This window comes from Odocoileus virginianus, unplaced genomic scaffold (genome assembly GCF_023699985.2).
Source record: "Odocoileus virginianus isolate 20LAN1187 ecotype Illinois unplaced genomic scaffold, Ovbor_1.2 Unplaced_Contig_11, whole genome shotgun sequence".
NCBI lineage: Eukaryota > Metazoa > Chordata > Mammalia > Artiodactyla > Cervidae > Odocoileus > Odocoileus virginianus.
The window spans coordinates 1139881-1160198 of record NW_027224328.1 but is presented as its reverse complement, the minus strand read 5'-3'; the positions used below and the strand labels follow the sequence as shown (position 1 = coordinate 1160198).

The 20318-nt window shown below is 37.7% G+C and overlaps 1 protein-coding gene across 1 annotated transcript in view; it reads left to right on the top strand.

Moving 5' to 3' along the window:
* The window catches only part of LOC110144653 (pregnancy zone protein-like), a 52913-nt gene that overhangs the window by 10326 nt on the left and 22269 nt on the right, over positions 1–20318 (top strand). Inside the window, exons 8-16 of the mRNA XM_020904637.2 lie at positions 479–602; positions 2925–3039; positions 5424–5533; positions 6229–6390; positions 6893–7120; positions 10498–10561; positions 16115–16257; positions 16831–16980; positions 19838–20002. Of these exons, the coding sequence (XP_020760296.2) occupies positions 479–602; positions 2925–3039; positions 5424–5533; positions 6229–6390; positions 6893–7120; positions 10498–10561; positions 16115–16257; positions 16831–16980; positions 19838–20002 (1261 nt within the window). The remainder of the gene's footprint in view (positions 1–478; positions 603–2924; positions 3040–5423; positions 5534–6228; positions 6391–6892; positions 7121–10497; positions 10562–16114; positions 16258–16830; positions 16981–19837; positions 20003–20318) is intronic.

The window sequence follows — 20318 nt, the reverse complement described above, 5'->3', positions numbered from 1 at the left end:
ACAAATTCAGGAAAGATTTTTTTTTTTTAGGTCAACAACAACAAAAAATCTTAAAAAATAAAACCAGCAAACAAACAAAAGAAATACACTCTCTATGTTTCCCTAATTTTTTTTCCCTAAAATGACTTTGGAGTTGTTGACAAAGCTAGAATCATAACTTAGATAATATGACAGCAGAGAGAGAAGGAAATAGGCAGTTTTATAGTCAAACCTCAACTGAGAGGAAGGCAAGATCTGAGAAAAACCACATTGTTACTTTTCCATTTGGAGGTGTTTCAAAAAACAATTCAGTACTCATAAATATTTTCTTTTAGAGGTGTAGATAAGACAGTTTCAGAATAAGTACTTCTAAAGTGCTAATGCTATGAAAGGAAATGCAATTGCTGTAGATGAGTAAGATGAATGGATCAAATCATGTGTAGGAAATGTGAGTTATTTATGTTAAACATCTTTTTGTATGACCACTTTATTGTTACAGATACACATATGGAAAGCCTGTCCATGGCCTGGTGACGATTAACGTGTGCAGAAAATATATACAGTACAGTTCTCTCTGCCATGGAAAATATCCACAAAGCATCTGTGAAGAATTCAGTCAAGAGGTATATGGAAACCATTCTACCCAGGACATTAACACCAGATCTTGCTTTCTTGTGACTGATAATACAATAAAGAGCACAATATAATGCAACACAGTACAATGTGACGTGAGAGTAGTATTAGAATTAGTCACCTAGGAAAACTGTGGAATAAGGGAAATATTTTAAGATTGCCTGGCAATAATCAGAACCCACTTGAAGATAGGCCTTGTGGATTTACAATAGTATTTATTTGGCCAGCTTTGCAATTTCCTTCTGACAGCAATCAAAATGCCAGGTGTCGGGGCCTAAAAGGATGTGGAAGTCTCCAAAGCTGGCTTTAATCAAACAGAAAACAGAAGGAAAATATGGCAAATGTTAAGAATTGGGCCAGTGGGAGAATCAAGTGACACTATGGAATCTATCCTGCATGTGGGAGTCTATGAGATCAGCATCAGGTTGAAGAGGGGTGGGACCAAGAGAAAAGATGGACGGGAGTCCTTGATTACATCAGAGAAGATGTAAGGGAAACAGCAGCAGGACATGTTGTATTAAGAAATGAAATGTATGAGTTACTGATTTCAGAGGAAGAGTACACAAAAGGTCAAGGTGAGGCAGTGTGAGCAGACATCGTCAGGTGTGGAAAACAAAGTATCTAAGTTGCAGAATGAAAGGCTAAGGTGGTGAACATGATGATGAAGGTTACGATGAATACTGATAAGCAAGATAAACATGAGAGAAATTTACCTGTCAAAATCTTTATCAAATCAGGGAGACTAAGATTCATTTTCATTTTCAAATGAGTCATGACATCTGTATATAAGTAAATTAAATGAATTAAACTTGTGCAATAAATATTTATTTATTGTGCAATAAATATTTCCAGGCAAGAATACTGGAATGGGTAACCATTCCCTTCTCCAGGGAATCTTCTGGACCCAGGGATCAAACCTTGGTCTCCTGCATTGCAGGCAGACTATTTACCATCTGAGCCACCAGGGAAGCCCAAATTAAGAGTGACTAAATTTTACTATGCAATAAATATTTTCATGCAAACAAGTAAAAAAATGAAAACAAATCTTTATTATAATATGGAACCCAACATTTAGTTTAAAAATCTAATTTCTATAATGATTCATCTAGTCAATAAATGGAGAAGGCAATGGCAACCCACTCTAGCACTCTTGCCTGGAAAATCCCATGGATGGAGAAGCCTGGTAGGCTGCAGTCCATGGGGTCGCTAAGAGTCGGACACGACTGAGCAACTTCACTTTCACTTTTCACTTTCATGCATTAGAGAAGGAAATGGCAACCCACTCCAGTGTCCTTGCCTGGAGAATCCCAGGGACGGGGAAGCCTGGTGGGCTGCCGTCTATGGGGTCGCACAGAGTCGAACATGACTGAAGAGACTTAGCAGCAGCAGCAGTCAATAAATATATGTGCTTTCATTAATATCCTAGATATCAAGAAAACACAGTTAACAGTCCCTAGTCAATATTTGGGCTTCCCTGATGACTCAGCAGTAAAGAATCTGCCTGCAATGCAGGAGATGTGGGTTCGATCCTGGGTCGGGAAGATCCCCTGGAGAAGGAAATGGCAACCCGGTATTCTTGCCTGGAGAATCCCATGGACAGAGAAGACTGGTGGTCTACAGTCTATGGGGTAACAAAAGAGCCGGACACAGCTGAGCCACTGAATAACTACAGTCAATATTTAGGTGGAGATCATTACAGAGGCTTCTTAGAACATGTTATGTCTGAGTTGAGTTTAGAAGAGCTGTAACTGTTGGCCACAATGAGAGAGAAAGCAAGAAAAGATATTTAAGGAACAACATACACAAAGAGATAAAATTACAAAATACCATGGCATGTTGGGAAACACTGAGCTGCGTTGCATTAGTCGTGTCCAACTCTTTCCAACGCTATGGACTACAGCCCACCAGGCTCCTCTGTCCAAGGGCTTTCCCAGGCAAGAATATCGGAGTGGGTTGCCATGACCTCCTCCAGGAGATCCTACCAACCCAGGGATCGAACCTGCATTTCCTGTGTCTCCTGCATTGGCAGGCAGGTTCTTTACCACTAGCGCCACCTAGGAAGGAAAGTTTAATATGACAGAAATGGGACAGACTTTCAGAAGCGAGAGGAGAAAGCTAAGGTTAGCAATGATTGATGCAATGATTAATGAACAAACTTTGTATCGCCTGGGGGAAAAGATAAGCACCAAAAAGGTGAACAAAACATTTGTAAAATTTTCTTCTGTGGCCAGCACAAAATCGTCATTGGTTGATAACTGACTTTTTAAAATCACAAATCAGAGGACCCAGGACTTCTCTTCCTTTCTTTTCAGGCAGACAATGAAGGTTGTTTCACACAACTAGTAAATGCTAAATCATTTCAGCTGAGACAAAAAGGATATGAGAATACATTACAAGTGGAAGCCAAGGTCAGAGAAGAGGGAACAGGTTTGTATTATTATTAAATGTATATTAATTTATTTATATATTTAGCAAACATTTATCAAACATTCAATCCATGTAAAATACTTTCTAGTTTCTGGGGACTGTGTTAGTGATATGGTCTCTGCCCTCAAGGAATTAGGAATCTAGAAAGGAATTATACATATAAATGGCTATGTATATATGTATCTATGTATTATATATAACCATAATAAAACTTGGAGACTTCCCAGGTAGCACTAGTGATAAAGAAACCGCCTGCCATTGCAGGCGATGCAGCTTTGATCCCTGGGTGGGGAAGATCCCCTGGAGGAGGGCATGACAACCCACTCCAGCACTCTTGCCTGGAGAATCCCATGGACAGAGGAACCTGGCAGGCTATGGTCCATAGGGTCACAAGGAGTCAGACACGACTGAAGCGACTTAGCACATACCGTGAAGTTTTCACAGGAAGTGTTAAAAAAATAAGGGCACAATGAGTGTGAAGAGAGATAGTTTATTCTAATATAGACCAAAACAAACTTCTAAAAAGTAGCATTTGAGCAGATCTGAGTAGAATGGATTGTATTTTGAAACGGTAATGCACCAGAAAAGCATAATATGCATAAAACGAATGTCTTCAGTCCCAAAGGAATCTTTAAAGTAGGCTGGTGCTAAGGTGTTTAGAAAAGTCAATTGTATACTAGAGAGGTTAGACTTTATTATGAAAGCATTGGATATCTTCAGCTATATTTAAGAAGAATGACCTAATAAACTATTTTTAAGTTAATTTCAAAAACTATTCATATAAATAAATAAAATAATTGTCAATTCCAAATAAAATGCTAACTTAACAGAACCCTTAAATACAAAAAAAAATAGCAACTGAACCATACAATGCTAATTACAAGGGAAGGCAATGATAAAAAGTAAAAAAATCTATTAATGCTATTAAACATATGAGTTCATACCCAGAATTATCATAATGCTATTTTGAATATTATCCACTTTTTAAAAAGTCACAAGTTTTCATCACATAGAGAAAAACACAAATTTCACTTTTCTTCAAAGGGATGTCAATCCTAAATGTGATTTAAAACATTTAAGTAAAACTTTTTAGTTTATTCCCTCAAGCTATTGAATATTTTCCAATTGCCATTTAGTAGTTTTACATAGAATATACACTACTTAGACTACTCAGAGAAAAGAACATGGCATATATTATAATTATACAACACAAAAGAGGGCTTTGCTTATATTTTTATATTTGTAAAGTTAAAGTTTGATTAAAATAGTCACTGTTCTTTTTAATTTTTTTATTGTCATTTCAATTAAAAAAATATAAAAACAGAAAAAAGAAGTTAATTTTAGCAGGCATGAAAAGGACAGGCTAGATGAAAAATATGTTACAATGTGTTAAATCAGAATACTATCCAAAATGACCCCAAAGACTACAATTTGGGGGTCTGGGAAATGAAATGTCATTAACCAAGATAAGGAAAAGATGAGAAAGAATTATGGTGATGAGGATTTGTCTAAGACAATTCATCATAGCTTGGAATATCAAAATGTCAATTGAGTCACTCAATGGACAATTTCAAAATAAAAGCCTGAGCAAAATCAGGACCTGAAATGTAAATCTGAAACCATTCTTACTGTATTCAGATCCTCCTAAGAGAAAAAGCAAGTGTTCTGAAAATAAGTTCAGTATCATTACTAAATTGAGGCTAGAGGTGGACAAGGAGGGGCTCAAAAACTGAAACAACTACAGGCAGAAGATTAGACAAATAAGCAGAATAAAACTAGAAGACAAGGGGTTAGAGAAGGAAATGGCAACCCACTCTAGTATTCTTGCCTGGAGAATCCCAAGGACAGAGGAGCCTGGCAGGCTACAGCCCATGGGATCACAAAGAGTCGGACATGACTAAGCGATTGAGCACACATAGGGTCAGAGTGGGGAAAATGAAAAAGTCGTTTCTTTTGACAGAGGAGGGCTTTAGATAATGGAGATAAAATACAGATCACACGTCACTGAATGAAAAAGCCCTGGGTGTTGGCTATATTTTTCACCATGTGCTGAAAAGAAGGCTTTTGCTGGGGAAGGGTTTGTGACAGAAATTTAAGAATATTTTTAGGCCAATGTGAAGAATCAAGTTGTTCCCAAATGGTTGCTGGAGAGGAGCAAGATAGAGCAAGATCTCTGAGGAAATGAGGAGAAAAACTCCTCAAGAACATGGATGGAACAAGCAGGATATTTGTGAAACCAGAGAATTGAGGAATTATAGATGTCAATGAAAGAATAAGAGTATATGGGGGTTTTTTTTGTTATAATGGAGTGAAGCTGGAATGGGGTAGGAGGTGAGGCGAATAGAACATATAGAATAGTTCAACTTCTCTGAATTATTCTTCAGGGTTGGAATTAACTGGACATGGATCAAGTGAAATCACAAACACCTTAAGCAAACTGAAATTTACAAAAGTGGACTCACATTACAGACGTGGGCTTCCTTTCTTTGGGCAGGTAAAGTTTCTTTTCAATATAACCATAATTGGGGGCATGTGACTTCTAGGAAAACCAATCTTTATATCAAAACTTATCTTTTAAATGAATCAAAATTCTATTATTATACAAAAGCAAAATTTATTATAGAAACAAACATTTATTTAGAGTGAGTAAAGAAATTATAAAAACTTAAAAGGCAAATACCTTATATAGGGCTTCACTGGTGGCTCAGCAGTAAAGAATCTACCTGCCAAGCAGGAGACATAGGTTTGATCCCTGAGTCGGGAAAATTCCCTGGAGAAGGAAATGGCAACCCACTGCAGGAGATCCCATGGACAGCCTGGCAGGTTACAGTCCATGGGGTCGCAAAGAGTCAGACACAACTGAGCAACTAAACAGTGACAATAAAAACAAAAAGAAGCCTTATATAATGAGATACAGAACAACAAAGATGAAGAAAATTGGGGAATGCAAGACCGTGAATCTAATATTGACAGTTCTCAATTAAATACTTATAAGTTATCTAAACAGAAATGTCAAAAAGAAAAATATTTTAGAGCCCAGAAAACAAATCTTACTTTTATATTCTAAGATCTTCATTAAGTGACAATGGCCAAAGTGTCAAGAAGTGAACACAACAGAGTGGAAAATGTTATTGCTGTATAACACCTGAAATCAGCTTTCACTTCCTTATTTCTCTTTCCTACTTCTAGGTTCTTCTAGTTGATGACAAGGATCAGCCAATCCCCAATGAGACTGTAGTGGTCAATGTGGATACATTTACATATAATGCCAGATTTACTACAAATGAGCATGGTTTGGTGAACATTTCCATTGATACCAGTAACTTCACATCTTCTTTCATTTCAGTTAGGGTAAGTGGAAATCTAAATACAAAATAAGAAACAAAAAATTCTCTGTCAGAAAGCTTTCACTTTAGACTTTATGACGATGATCTAGTTTCAGGAGGCATTTATTAAACCATCTTGATAGTCCCTTGAAAATCCACCATTTTTATAGTTTTATTACAAACTAGATTTTAATTGTTTCTTTGATAAACCACTTTTCATTTTGTGTGAAATATTCCAATGTCATTATGAAATGTACAACCATAAGGGTATTAAGAAAAAATTATTGATCATGATTATGAGTGAATGTGCCTAAATTCATATAGTGTAACTTTAAATAAACTTAAAGGAAGTTTTTTATAGATTATGCTTTATTTCAGAAGGCAGCCTATAATGAAATAAGTAAACATGAGTCTTAAAAAATCTTCAGCATATTACAGAGTGATATATATACATATGTGTGTGTATATATATATATATATAATGTTAATAAAAATAACTTACTTAAGACCTTTATTCTATCCATTAGGTCATTTACAAACAGAGTAGCAACTGTTTTGATAGCAGGTGGCTTGAGGAATTTCACTTACCAGCAACGCATACTGCAAGACATATTTTCTCCCCAAGCAAGAGTTACATTCAGTTTGAGCCTGTGGCTGGTACTGTGACCTGTGGGCAAACACTGGAGATTCGGGTGCACTACATCCTGAATGGACAGATTCTGACAGATGAAAGGGAATTAACCTTTTATTATTTGGTAAGACCAAAAGCCACTGTAGCTCTCTAATTATATAAATCCTAAAAAGATTGCTGTTTAGGTGCTAAGTCATGTCTGACTCTTTGTGACTGGTATTTCCCAGGTAAGAATAATGGAATAGGTTGCCATGTCCTTCTCCAGGGGATCTTCCTAATTCAGGATCAAACCCAGGTCTCCTGCACTGCAGGTAGTTTCTTTTCCACTGAGCCACCAGGGAAGTTCCAACTGAAAAGATAGAATTTGTTTCTAAATAATGCCCTTTATATCATTTTAATTTCTGTGTTTATGAGTGAAAAGAAGTTGCTTCCTAACAAATTAATGCTTTTTCATTCATGTTCTAGTCTCCCCTGAAACTCTAAGTATTTTTCTTTTTTTTTTCTGAGTTCCATTAGAAAATTATTGAACAGAAGAGGAAAGAGGTTAGGTGACATATTAGTCAAAAAGAATGTTTTTTCTTAGAATTCAGTAGATCAATAGACAAGGGCTAAAAATCAAAACAGTCAATAGGAAATAAAATGTATACATAATCTTTAGGGAAAAAGTTGAATTTTACATTAATTGGAGAAGTGAAAATTTTTAAAATATAGCAGTAGCCTTTTACTCCTATAAAAGTTCTAAATAATTTACAAGTTCAAGAACTTGTGTGTGACTATAGGGAAAAGTACATTGACAGGCATATTATAAATTGGTATGATACTTTTGAGGTCAGTATACCTACTTATGTCCAAAAATTATAAATATACAAAGCTGGTAGTTACCCAGCTAAGTCTTACGCACAAAAAAAAACCTTATGTGCAGAAAATTCTGTATAGGAACATTAACTATATACAGTATTTTTTTAATTCTAAAAAAAGTAAAATAATTGACAGTAAGTTAGAATCCTAGTTTTATTGCTTCCTAGTTATGTAACCTCAGGTAATTTACTTAATCTCATCTGTAAAGAATAAAGTCAATCATTTCACCTGAATACTAAAGATAGTATTTATGCTTACTTCATAGAGTTATTGTTGTGATCCACACAATCAGAGGCGCTGAAGCAGTCAATGAAGCAGTAAATGTATTTCTGGAATTCTCTTTGCTTTTTCAATGATCCAGTGGATGTTGGCAATTTGATCTCTGGTTCCTTTGCCTTTTCTAAATCCAGCTTGAACATCTGGAAGTTCTCGGTTCACATACTGCCGAAGCCTAGCTTGAGGAGTTTGAGAATAACCTTGCTAGCATGTGAATGAGTGCAACTGTGCGGTGTAGTTTGAACATTCTTTGGCATTGCCTTTCTTGGGATTAGAATGAAAACTGACCTTTTCCAGTCCTGTGGCCACTGCTGAGTTTTCCAAATTTGCTGGCATATTGAGTGCAGCACTTTCACAGCATTATCTTTTAGGATTTGAAGTAGCTCAGCTGGAATTTCATCACCTCCACTAGTTTTGTTCATAGTAACGCTTCCTAAGGCCCGCTTGACTTCACATTCCAGGTTGTCTGGCTCTAAGTGAGTGATCACACCATCCTCGTTATCCGAGTCAGGCAGGAGGAGAAGGGGACAACAGAGGATGAGATGGCTGGATGGCATCACCGACTCAATGGACATGAGTTTGAGTAAACTCCGGGAGTTGGTGATGGACAGGGAGGCCTGGTGTGCTGCAGTTCATGGGGTCGCAAAGAGTCAGACACGACTGAGCGACTGAACTGAACTGAACTGAACTGAACATCCTCTGCTTCTGTTAGATCCACACCATTTCTTTCCTTTATTGTGCCCATCTTTGCATGAAATACTACTTTGGTGTATTTAATTTTCTTGAATACTTATGCTTCATTGACTACACTGAAGCCTTTGACACAGTTTTCCACAACAAACTGTGGAAAATTCTGAAAGAGATAGGAATACAAGATCAGCTTCTCTGCCTCCTGAGAAACCTGTATGCAGGTCAAGAAGCAACAGTTAGAACCAGACATGAAACAATGGACTGGTTCAAAACTGGGAAAAGAGTATGTCAAGGCTGTATATTGTCACCCTGCTTATTTAACTTCTATGCAGAGTGCATCATGTGACGTGCCAGGCTGGATGAAGTACAAGCTGGAATCAAGATTGTTGAGAGAAATATCAACAACCTCAGATATGATACCACCCTAATGGCAGAAAGCAAAGAACTAAAGAGCCTCTTGATGAAGGTGAAAGAGGAGTGAAAAAGCTGGCTTAAAACTCAACATTCAAAAAACTAAAATCATGGCATCCAGCCCCATCACTTCATGGCAAATAGATGGGGAAATGATGGAAACAGTGACAGACTTTATTTTCTTGGACTCCAAAATCACTGCAGATGGTGACTGCAACCATGAAATTAAAAGACACTTGCTCCTTGGAAGAAAAGCTATGACAAACCTAGACAGTGTATTAAAAAGCAGAGACATCACTTTGCCAACAAAGGTCCATATAGTCAAAGCTATGGTTTTTCCACTAGTCATATACAGATTTGAGAGGTGGACCATAAAGAAGGCTAAGCACCATAGAATTGATGCCTTCAAGCTGTAGTGCTAGAGAAGACTCTTGAAAGTCTTTTGGACAGCATGGAGATCAAATTGGTCAGTCCTAAAGGAAATCAACCCTGAATATTTATTGGAAAGACTGATGCTGAAGCTGAGGCTCCAACACTTTGGCCACCTGATGCAAAGAGCTGACTCATTGGAAAAGATCCTGATGCTGGGAAAGATTGAGGGCAGGAGAAGAAGAGGGCAACAGAGGATGAGATAGTTGGATGGCATCACTGACTCAATGGACATGAGTTTGAGCAAACTCTGGGAGATGGTGAAGGACAGGGAAGCCTGGAGTGCTGCAGTCCATGGGGTTGCAAAGAGTCAGACACAACTGAGCAACTGAACAACAACAACATAGAGTTATTGCCAGAATTAAAGAAAAATCTTAAAATCATTTAGTTCAGTACCAGACACATGGAGAGTGTAAATACTTTTAATTTTTTGCTGTTTTTTAAAATAAAGGCAGCAATAGATAATACTTACATATATTTTATACCTCCCTTCACTATATATTGCTTTGCATATAATAGATGCTTAAAATATATGTTGAAAAAATATGTAAATTTAAAATATTAATATCCAAGATAAGTAGTAAATAGTAAGAAAATTCTAAAACATTATAAAATTACATGTGTTATTTAAAGTATATTGTTTGAAGTTTATTACTTAAACTACACATATTGGAAAATATCAGAAGAGAAATTTAGTAAACAAAAGTAACTTTTGGGTTGAAGTAGTGAGATTCTTGTTATTTGTGAATTATAAATATGTTATTTGTATATTATAAATATGTAAGTTTAATAACTACCCTTTAAAATGATAATAAACGTATTTCCTTCTGTCTTCAGATCAAAGCAAGAGGAAGCATCGCTCAATCAGGAACCCATGTGTTATCCATTAAACAAAGAGCGTGTAAGTAATTTCAGGATTTCCTATTTTTTTTCTCTTAAATTGCCCTAAACACTTTAGCTATTTCTTACATCAGAGCAAATGGCTACCAACTTTTTTACATCAACCAAAGATGGGGAAACTGATTTTAAAAATAAGAATACTAGGTTCATTTTAGTACTTTTTAAAATCCTTTTTATAGAGTTTCTATATTTTAAATTTTATTTCTAAAGTAAAATATATTCATTTTATTATTAAATTTTTGTAATACAGAAAATAATTGAAAAATGAAAACAATCACCAAAGAAAAGTTTTACTCTATATGATTTTGTATTAGTTTCTTATTGCTTCTGTAGGAAGCTTGTTGGCTAAAAAACACACAAATTTACTATCTTGTAGTTCTGTATATAGAAGTCTTACTGGGCTAACATCAAGGTGTTAGCAGAATTAAATTCCTTCTGGAACTCTAGAGGATTGCCTGTTTCCTCACCTTTTCCAGCTTCTAAAGACTTCCTGCATTCCTTGGTTTATGGCCTCTTCTATCTTAAATGCCAGTAATACACCATCTTCAAGTCTCTCACTTGTATTCCTGCCTCTCTATTTTAGATCATACTTTCCTTCTGGATTTTCTTGAATCATAAATATCCATTGATATCTGTTAATTAACTTTTCAAGAAATACTCTATTACCAAAGATACGTATGTTTAGTCTCTTTGTTACATGTCCCCAGGCTAAATCTCATAAGTAGCTTCCCTTTTTTTCTGTTCATTTGAATTATAGGCTATCAGTTTACTAAAGCAATTTTTATTAACAAAAGCATATTTGGAAAAATAGAAAAGTCCATTCGCCCAAGGTGAGTGAATATTTTCAAGAAAAATAAAGAATATGTATTATAAAGATTAGAACATATCTGTCTTTTATTTTTGACACACCATTTCTCACATTAGTACCTGGCACACAGTGGGTATGCAATACATATTTTTAAACTAATTCATAAATTAAGGTTAAGATATTTCTTTATGATTTATAACTGTTAATTTTTTTGGAAAAAGAGTTTCCCCATCAAAGCTATATTTCAAGACAGTCTATCTTCCTATCTTGATATAGCTCATAATAGGAGCTTTGCATAAAAACATTAATAAAACATGGCCATTGCCCTCAAGATGCTATATTTTTGTGCACTCTTCTGCTTGTGTGTTTGAACAAGTCCCATTCTTTATTAAAAATTCTAATGGAATAACTTAGAATTCGGTACTATTTCTTTATTTCTTAAAGTAAAAAAAATTGCTAGCCAAAAAAAAAAAGTCTCAACTTGCTTAAGATAAACTACTGTGTCAAGAAGGGTCTCTTTTCACTCTATTTCTCTAGTGGCCCTTTATCCCTTTTTATTTAAGCAGTTCAACACAACATAAAGCCAGAATTGCACCTCAACATTCTTCAGAATTTTCCAAATGAAGATTGATTTTTATTTAATAACCTAACTCTACTATTCACCACCTTTGTTGAAATAATCATAAAAAGCTGGATTAAAAAGACCTTTATAATTAATCATGACTTTTAGATTGTGCTTAAAATCTTACAATTCTTTGAATTTCCAATTCATCTATTATTAAATTTCTACTAACTCTATCACTAAATGAAAGCTTCTTTTTCTAGTTTATCCATTTTCCCAGCAGCATGAGACAACCAAGGCCATAATAAAGACATATCACTCTAAATCCTGCTCAGCATAGATTCTCCTTGGGTCCATAAAATCTCTTATCTAGATAAAAATCTCTTACTAAATTGTTTTATTGCTTAAAAAATTGATTTCAGGTACTCAAATATGGAACAGTCCCTCTAATTTTCCATTTATCATGGATTTTTATGGGACTAAACATTATAGTGGTTTTTCTAGAGCAGGTAAGTTTGTTCCCAATAGCATATCAAAAACCCAATTTCCTCATGAGGAAATTTCTTCAAAATTAGTTCCTGCTTCCCTTGTGGCTCAGCTGGTAAAGAATCTGCCTGCAATGTGGGAGACCTAGGTTTGATCCCTGGGTTGGGAAAATCCCCTAGAGAAGGGAAAAGCTACCCTCTCAATATTCTGGCCTGGAGAATTTCATGAACTGTATAGTCCATGGGGTCGCAGAGAGTCGGACATGACTGAGAGACTTTAACTTTCACTAATAGAATTTAAATCCTACATGCTGCTGCTGCTGCTGCTAAGTCGCTTCAGTCATGTTCAACTCTGTGTGACCCCATAGATGGCAGCCCACCAAGCTCCTCTGTCCCTGGGATTCTCCAGGCAAGAACACTGGAGTAGGTTGCCATTTCCTTCTCCAATGCATGAAAGTGAAAAGTGAAAGTGAAGGTGCTCAGTCGTGTCAGACTCTTAGCGACCCCATGGACTGCAGCCTACCAGGCTCCTCCCATGAGTTTTCAGGCAAGAGTACTGGAGTGGATTGCCATGTCCTTCTCCAAAATCCTACACAATATATTAAGTATCTCGAGAAGTGAAATGGGGAGAAGGAAGTGTCTCTCTCTGTAAGATAAAGCATACTTTATTTTATTTGATGATAGCTGTGTAAATGGTTGTTTTTCCATTTGCCTTGGATTTCTGGGAAACTGTTAAATTTAAGCACTTTAGTGTTTAACCATTCGTTATGTGAAGTCAGGTGGGCCTTAGAAAGCATCACTATGAACAAAGCTAGTGGATATGCTGGAATTCCAGTTGAGCTATTTCAAATTCTGAAAGATGATGCTGTGAAAGTGCTGCACTCAGTATGCCAGCAAATTTGGAAAACATGGCAGTGGCCACAGAACTGGAAAAGGTCCATTTTCATGCCAATCCCGAAGAAAGGCAATCCCAAAGAATACTCAAACTACCGCACAATTGCACTCATCTCACACGCTAGTAAAGTAATGCTCAAAATTCTCCAAGCCAGGCTTCAGCAATACGTGAACCGTGAACTTCCAGATGTTCAAGCTGGTTTTAGAAAAGGCAGAGGAATCAGAGATCAAATTGCCAACATTCACTGGATCATCGAAAAAGCAAGAGAGTTCCAGAAAAACATCTATTTCTGCTTTACTGACTATGCCAAAGCCTTTGACTGTGTGGATCACAATAAACTGTGGAAAATTCTTCAAGAGATGGGAATACCAGACCACTTGACCTGCCTCTTGAGAAACCTGTATGCAGGTCAAGAAGCAACAGAACTGGACATGGAACAACAGACTGGTTCCAAATAGGAAAGGGAGTACGTCAAGGCTGTATATTGTCACCCTGCTTATTTAACTTCTATGCAGAGTACATCATGAGAAATGCTGGGCTGGAGGAAGCACAAGCTGGAATCAAGATTGCCGGGAGAAATATCAATAACCTCAGATATGCAGATGACACCACCCTTATGGCAGAAAGTGAAGATGAACTAAAAAGCCTCTTGATGAAAGTGAAAGAGGAGAGTGAAAAAGTTGGCTTAAAGCTCAACATTCAGAAAACAAAGATCATGGCATCTGGTCCCATCACTTCATGGGAAATAGATGGGGAGACAGTGGAAACAGTGTCAGACTTTATTTTTTTCAGGTTCCCAATCACTGCAGATGGTGACTGCAGCCATGAAATTAAAAGACGCTTACTCCTTGGAAGGAAAGTTATGACCAACCTAGATAGCATATTAAAAAGCAGAGACATTACTTTGCCAACAAAGGTCTGTCTAGTCAAGGCTATGGTTTTTCCAGTGGTCATGTATGGATGTGAGAGTTGGACTGTGAGGAAAGCTGAGCACCGAAGAATTGATGCTTTTGAACTGTGGTGTTGGAGAAGACTCTTGAGAGTCCCTTGGACTGCAAGAAGATCCAACCAGTCCATCCTAAAGGAGATCAGTCCTGGGTGTTCATTGGAAGGACTGATGCTGAAGCTGAAACTCCAATACTTTGGCCACCTCATGTGAAGAGTTGACTCATTGGAAAAGACCCTGATGCTGGGAGGGATTGGGGGCAGGAGGAGAAGGGGACGACAGAGAATGAGATGGTTGGATGGCATCACCGACTCGATGGACATAAGTTTGAGCAGACTCTGGGAGTTGACGATGGACAGGGAGGCCTGGCATGCTGCGACTCACAAAGAGTCGGACACGACTGAGCAACTGAATTGAACTGAATGACCTCTTAATAATTAATTCCTGCCTATGTTAACCCTGCTTAAGAAATTCAATTTCATATGGTTTTAGTTTTATTACTTCAATTTTTTTTTAATAATTCATTTTCTAAGCTTATTTTTAATTGGAGGATAATGCTTTACAATGGCAATATTGGTTTCTGTCATACAACAACATGAATCAGCCATTAGTTCACATTTATTTTAACCCTGCTGTTTTGTGTATTTTCCCTACAAGTTGCCCTCAAATCTTCTATAGATGTATAAGACAACAGCTTTAAAATAAATTTAAGCTACAAAGATCAGACAGAACAAGATTGAAGGTGTGTGAATTAAACACTATGTAATTCACACAGAAAACAACTAAAATAGATGCATTATAAAAATCAGAAGCATACTTTGTTTTGTACATGATTATGTGCACTGTACTTGTGTTTAGTCGCTCAGTCATGTCCGACTCTTTGCAACCCCATGGACTGTAGCCTGCCAGGCTCCTCTGTCCATGGAGATTCTCCAGGCAAGAATACTGGAGTGGGTTGCTGTGCCCTCCTCCAGGAGGTCTTCCCAACTCAGGGATTGAACCCAGGTCTCCCACATTGCAGGCAGATTCTTTACCAGCTGAGCCACTAAGGGAAGCCCAAGAATACTGGAGTGGATAGCCTATCCCTTCTCCAGAGGATCTTCCCGACCCAGGAATCAAACCAGGGTCTCCTGCATTGCAGGCCGATTCTTTACCAGCTGAGCTACCAGGGAAGCCCATGTGTACCTGTATCTCTGCTCTATTGAAAATGGCCTGACGGTAAAGATTGTGTTGCATTCTTTGACTTGCCATCATGCATATGACAGGCTTCCCTGGACATGACTGAGCGACTAAGCACATTCATATGACAAGACTTGTGCTGACTGGATCATAGAGATCATTAAAGATGTCTAGAAGTTCTTCTCTCTTGACATCTTAATGTCTTTTTTTAAATTTAAAAACAGAGACTTACTAAATGTTCTTTCCTTCTTAAGCAGAGGAAATCAATAATGTAATCTACATCTTTAAGGAAAATATTAATATCAGTAGTTCAGCATATGTTTACTGAATACTACTGTATAGAATCTGACTGCAATGTAGGAGACCAGGTTCGATCCCTGGGTGGGGAAAGTCCCCTGGAAAAGGGAATGGCAACTCACTCCAGTATTCTTGCCTGGAGAATTCCATGGAAAGAGGAGCCTGGAGAGCTACAGTCCATGGAGTCACATAGAGTCAGACATGACTGAGAGACTAATACTTTCACTTTCACTGCAAGCACAATGGCATAAAGGCAGGTCTTTTTGTAACTTTAGTACACTCCACATGTAAATAAGTAAAATAATTTGAGAGGCTCCTCTTTATAAAATTGAAGCTCTTTCCTCTTCCTAATCTATTATCTCGAACTTTCTTTACTTTGCAGTAAAAGGGGTATTTTCCTTCTCCTTTCGAGTGGAATCGAACTTTGCTCCTATAGCCCAGTTACTTGTTTATACCATTTTACCTAACGGAGAAGTTGTAGCAGATACTGAGAAGCTCGACATTGAAAACTGTTTTGCCAATGAGGTGGGTGTTTTGTTTAAGACCAGTCCTTTTCTTCATCTCCCTTTTTTGAGCAATGGAAAAATAAGGAACCTATGTTCATTAAAAGACTGTCAGGTAATGCTCCTAAAACTTTCTGCCAAAGGATCTCTAACAGCAGAGAATGATAACAAAACCTGAGCAGTTTTGAGTCTAATGGAGTAGTTCAAAGCAGGTGGCCATTAGCACTATTTCTTGGAAGTCTCTTGTTTTTTCCAAAAATTCATGAGGAATTCAAAATATATTCAAGGGACTTTCCTGGGGTGTGTGCTGTGTGCTAAATTGCTTCACTCATATCCAGCTCTTTGTGACCCTATGGACCATAGCCCACCAGGCTCCTCTGACCATGAGATTCTCCAGGCAAGAATATTGGAGTGGGTTGCCATGCCCTCCTCCAGGGGATCTTCTGATCCAGGGATCAAACCCACATCTCTTACGTCTCCTTCATTGCAGGTGGATTCTTGATCACTAGCACCACCTGGGAAGCCTGGGGTAGAAGAGTGTTTTAAGATGGTAACAATTGGAAGATTCATTGCTATAATTATATCCTCCTTACAGGTAAATCTGAGCTTCTCCTCAGCCCAAGGCCTTCCAGCCTCAAACACCAGCCTGAGAGTCACAGCTGCTCCTTACTCTCTCTGTGGCCTCCGAGCCGTGGACCAGAGTGTTCTGTTAATGAATCCTGAAGCTGAGCTCTCGCCTCAATCAGTGAGTCCCATCTCAGTCTCAGATATCAGAAAATGCACACATGATATGACATTTCTGAAAGCTGGAAGTTATACCTGCAAAGGACAAGTTCTTTAGAGTGTCAGCAATAGTTCACTAAGTCACAGAAGAGTTTGAATTCTACTTGTTTCTGAAAAGGACTTTGCACAAGATGCTTTCCACAGATCATTTCACTTCATTGTCTGCTACAGTGTGTCAAAGACTGAGTAGTCTTGCTCACCTGTGCCTCGCACAGTCCTCACATGTAAAAGAGGCTCAACACATTTTTAATGAGTAAATAAATGGGTAATTCCTTAAGGAGGGTATTATTACCTTCATTTTATGAAATAAGAAAACACAGCAGAGTTAGATTAAGCAACTATAGAAACATGCACCAAAAAATATATTTTAAAGGTGGAATTTGAATCAAATTTTATTCAATGCCATGTCTAACACACCACAATTCAAAATAGTATGTGAAATGTCAAATTTTTAAATTTTCTCTAAAGTCCAGGCACTTACTTGTTTTCAGTATGGATAAACAAGATTCCAATCAAACTTATCTTTTAAACATGTTTCCTGGGACTTCCCTGGTGGTCCAGTGGATCAGACTCTGCTTCTATTGTGGGGATCTCAGATCCCTGCACAGGGAATTAAGATCCCATATGCTGCACAGCACAGCTGGGGAAAAAAAAAAAAAAAGATGTTTGTTATAATGAAAAACATGCAAAAGAGCTCAGTAGTTTTTTAGTCTTCACTGTCCATTTATTTATTTAACAAATATCCACTGCATCTTGACTACAAGATAGTGCTCTAAGAATAAGAGTTATAATGGTGAAAAATAAATGTGGTCTTTGACCATTTTAGACTCATAGTCTCATGTGTTAAGCAAGCAAGCAACAAAAACATATCAACATATAGTAGTTCTAAGTGTCGGTCAGTATCATTTAAGGAATAAACAGGATGTTGAGATGAAGAAAACAGTTGAACAAGTTTTAATGTAGTGATTGCGGATCTCTTCTTAGATTGTCAGATAACAGGGGCAGGGGCAGGGAATGCAAAGAATGAAAGCAGCCTGAGGGTCCTGAGGCGAGAACAAGTCTCAAGAGTGTTTCCCAAGGAAACAGTAACGACCTCACATAAAGTGGTGAGAGAAAAGGATGGTAGAGGCAGTAGGTGGGATGGAAAGTCAGGATGATCATGAGGAGGACTGTGAAGCTGGAGGAATTAGGCATTGACAGCAAAGTGAAAAGTGAAAGTGAAGTTGTTCAGTCATGTCTGACTCTTTTGTGACCCCATGGACTGTAGCCTACCAGGCTCCTCTGTCCACAGGATTTTCCAAGCAAGAATACTGGAGTGGGTTGCCATTTCCTTCTCCAGGGGATCCTCCCGACCCAGGAATTGAATTGACAGCAAAGGCAGTGATAAATCAGTGAGGAGTTTAAAGCACGAGAGTGATGATTTAGATTTACCTAGTCATGAAGATCCTGTTTGCTGTTCAGAGTATGGGAGCAAGAATGAAAGCACAGAAATAAGAGGCTATGGTAATAGCTTAAATAAGAGATGACAGCAGGTCCGCATGGTGTCAATGTGTCTTTAACAGCCTGAATACTGTACGACTGAGCAGGTGGCCTTATGATGGGGCTTCCCAGGTGGTGCTAGTAGTAAAGAACCTGCCTGCCAATGTAGAAGACATAAGAGATGCAGGTTCAATCCCTGGGTGGGAAGATCCCCTGGAGGAGGGCATGGCAACCCACTCCAGTATTCTTGCCTGGAGAATCCTATGGACAGAGGAGCCTGGTGGGCTACAGTTCATAGGGTCGCAAAGAGTCGGACACAACTGAAGCAACTTAGCATGCACTCACTAGGCAAAAACTGAACTAGAATGAATTTATTTCTAGGTTACCTTTGCATCTAGTTTCCTCCTGAGTTAAACTTGGTCCTAAAGCAGTAGACTGGGGGAAAAAAAATAAAAAACTTGGTAAAAATGTAATCACATAAAGTGGGAAAAGAAAATAAATTAAGTATTTACAGAGGCTGTTTCTAGGTGATGGATAAGAATGACTTCTATTCTTTCATCATGCTTCTCTGTACTCTCTACCTTTTTGCTTTCTTTTAAAAGTTGGACCTAGGGTCTATCAAACAGAGTGCAGTATGTCAGAAAGAGAAAAACAAATATATTAACACATATGTGTAGAGTCTAGAGAAATGGTAGTGATGAACTTATTTCCAGGGCAGGAATAGAGACACAGACAGAGAGAATGACATATAGACACAGGGTGAGGAAGAGGAGAGTGGGACGAACTGGGAAATTGACATATATACACTACCATGTGTGAAATAGATAGCTAGTGGGAACCTGCTGTAAAGCGCAGGAAGCTCAGCTTGGTGCTCTGTGATGACCTAGAGGGGTGGGATGGGTTGTGAGGGGGAAGGATGTTCCAAGAGGGAGGGGAGACAAGTATACATATAGCTGATTCACTTTGTTGTGCAGCAGAAACTAACACCACATTGTAAAGCAGTTATACACCAATAAATATAAATAAAATTCAAAAGATATATTCAAAAAAAAGTAGGCATTAGGACTGGGAGACAAAGAAACTTGAATTTTAGACTTACTCAAGCTAAATGACCTCTGAGTCTTTCATCAATATATTTGATTTCTTTATACATTATTTTCTTTCATACAACAACAGGACTGGGATCCATAATGTTTGCTATCACTCCATAATTTCTGTGTCATGTTTTATAATGTTGCTATGGGAGTGTTAAACAAACATCCAGATCTCTTAAACTCCAGATTGAACATTATCTCACTTTATAAAATAAATAACAGTTTTTCCTTTGTTCTACTTTGCAGGTGTATAACTTGCTATCAGTAAAGGGAATCTTTAGCATGGGTTATGGAGGCCCCATGAATGAAGATGGGGAAAAATGCATCAACGCGGAAGACATAACTCACAATGGAGTGATTTACACTCCAAAGCAGCTCATCAGTGATGATGATGTTTACAGTATCTTTGAGGTAATTCCTCTTCCTAAAAACACAACCTAAATTGATTTCTACCTCATCGTCAAGACGGAGAAGAAAAGGATTTCTAAGCTCTAGAATCTGACCTTCCTCTCAACCACCAAAAAAAAAAAAAAAAAAAAAGCTATGCCTAACAGAAAAATATTGAAATGTCAGAGGCATGGAGAACTTTGTACATACACAGTCAGTCATGAATTTCTCTGGCACTTTAAGAGCAAGGGGTATACTTTTAGGGCCCACAACTTTAACCAAGTTGATCCCAAAGCTAGTTGTCACCATCATATATCCTCTCAGTGATTCTCAGAGATTC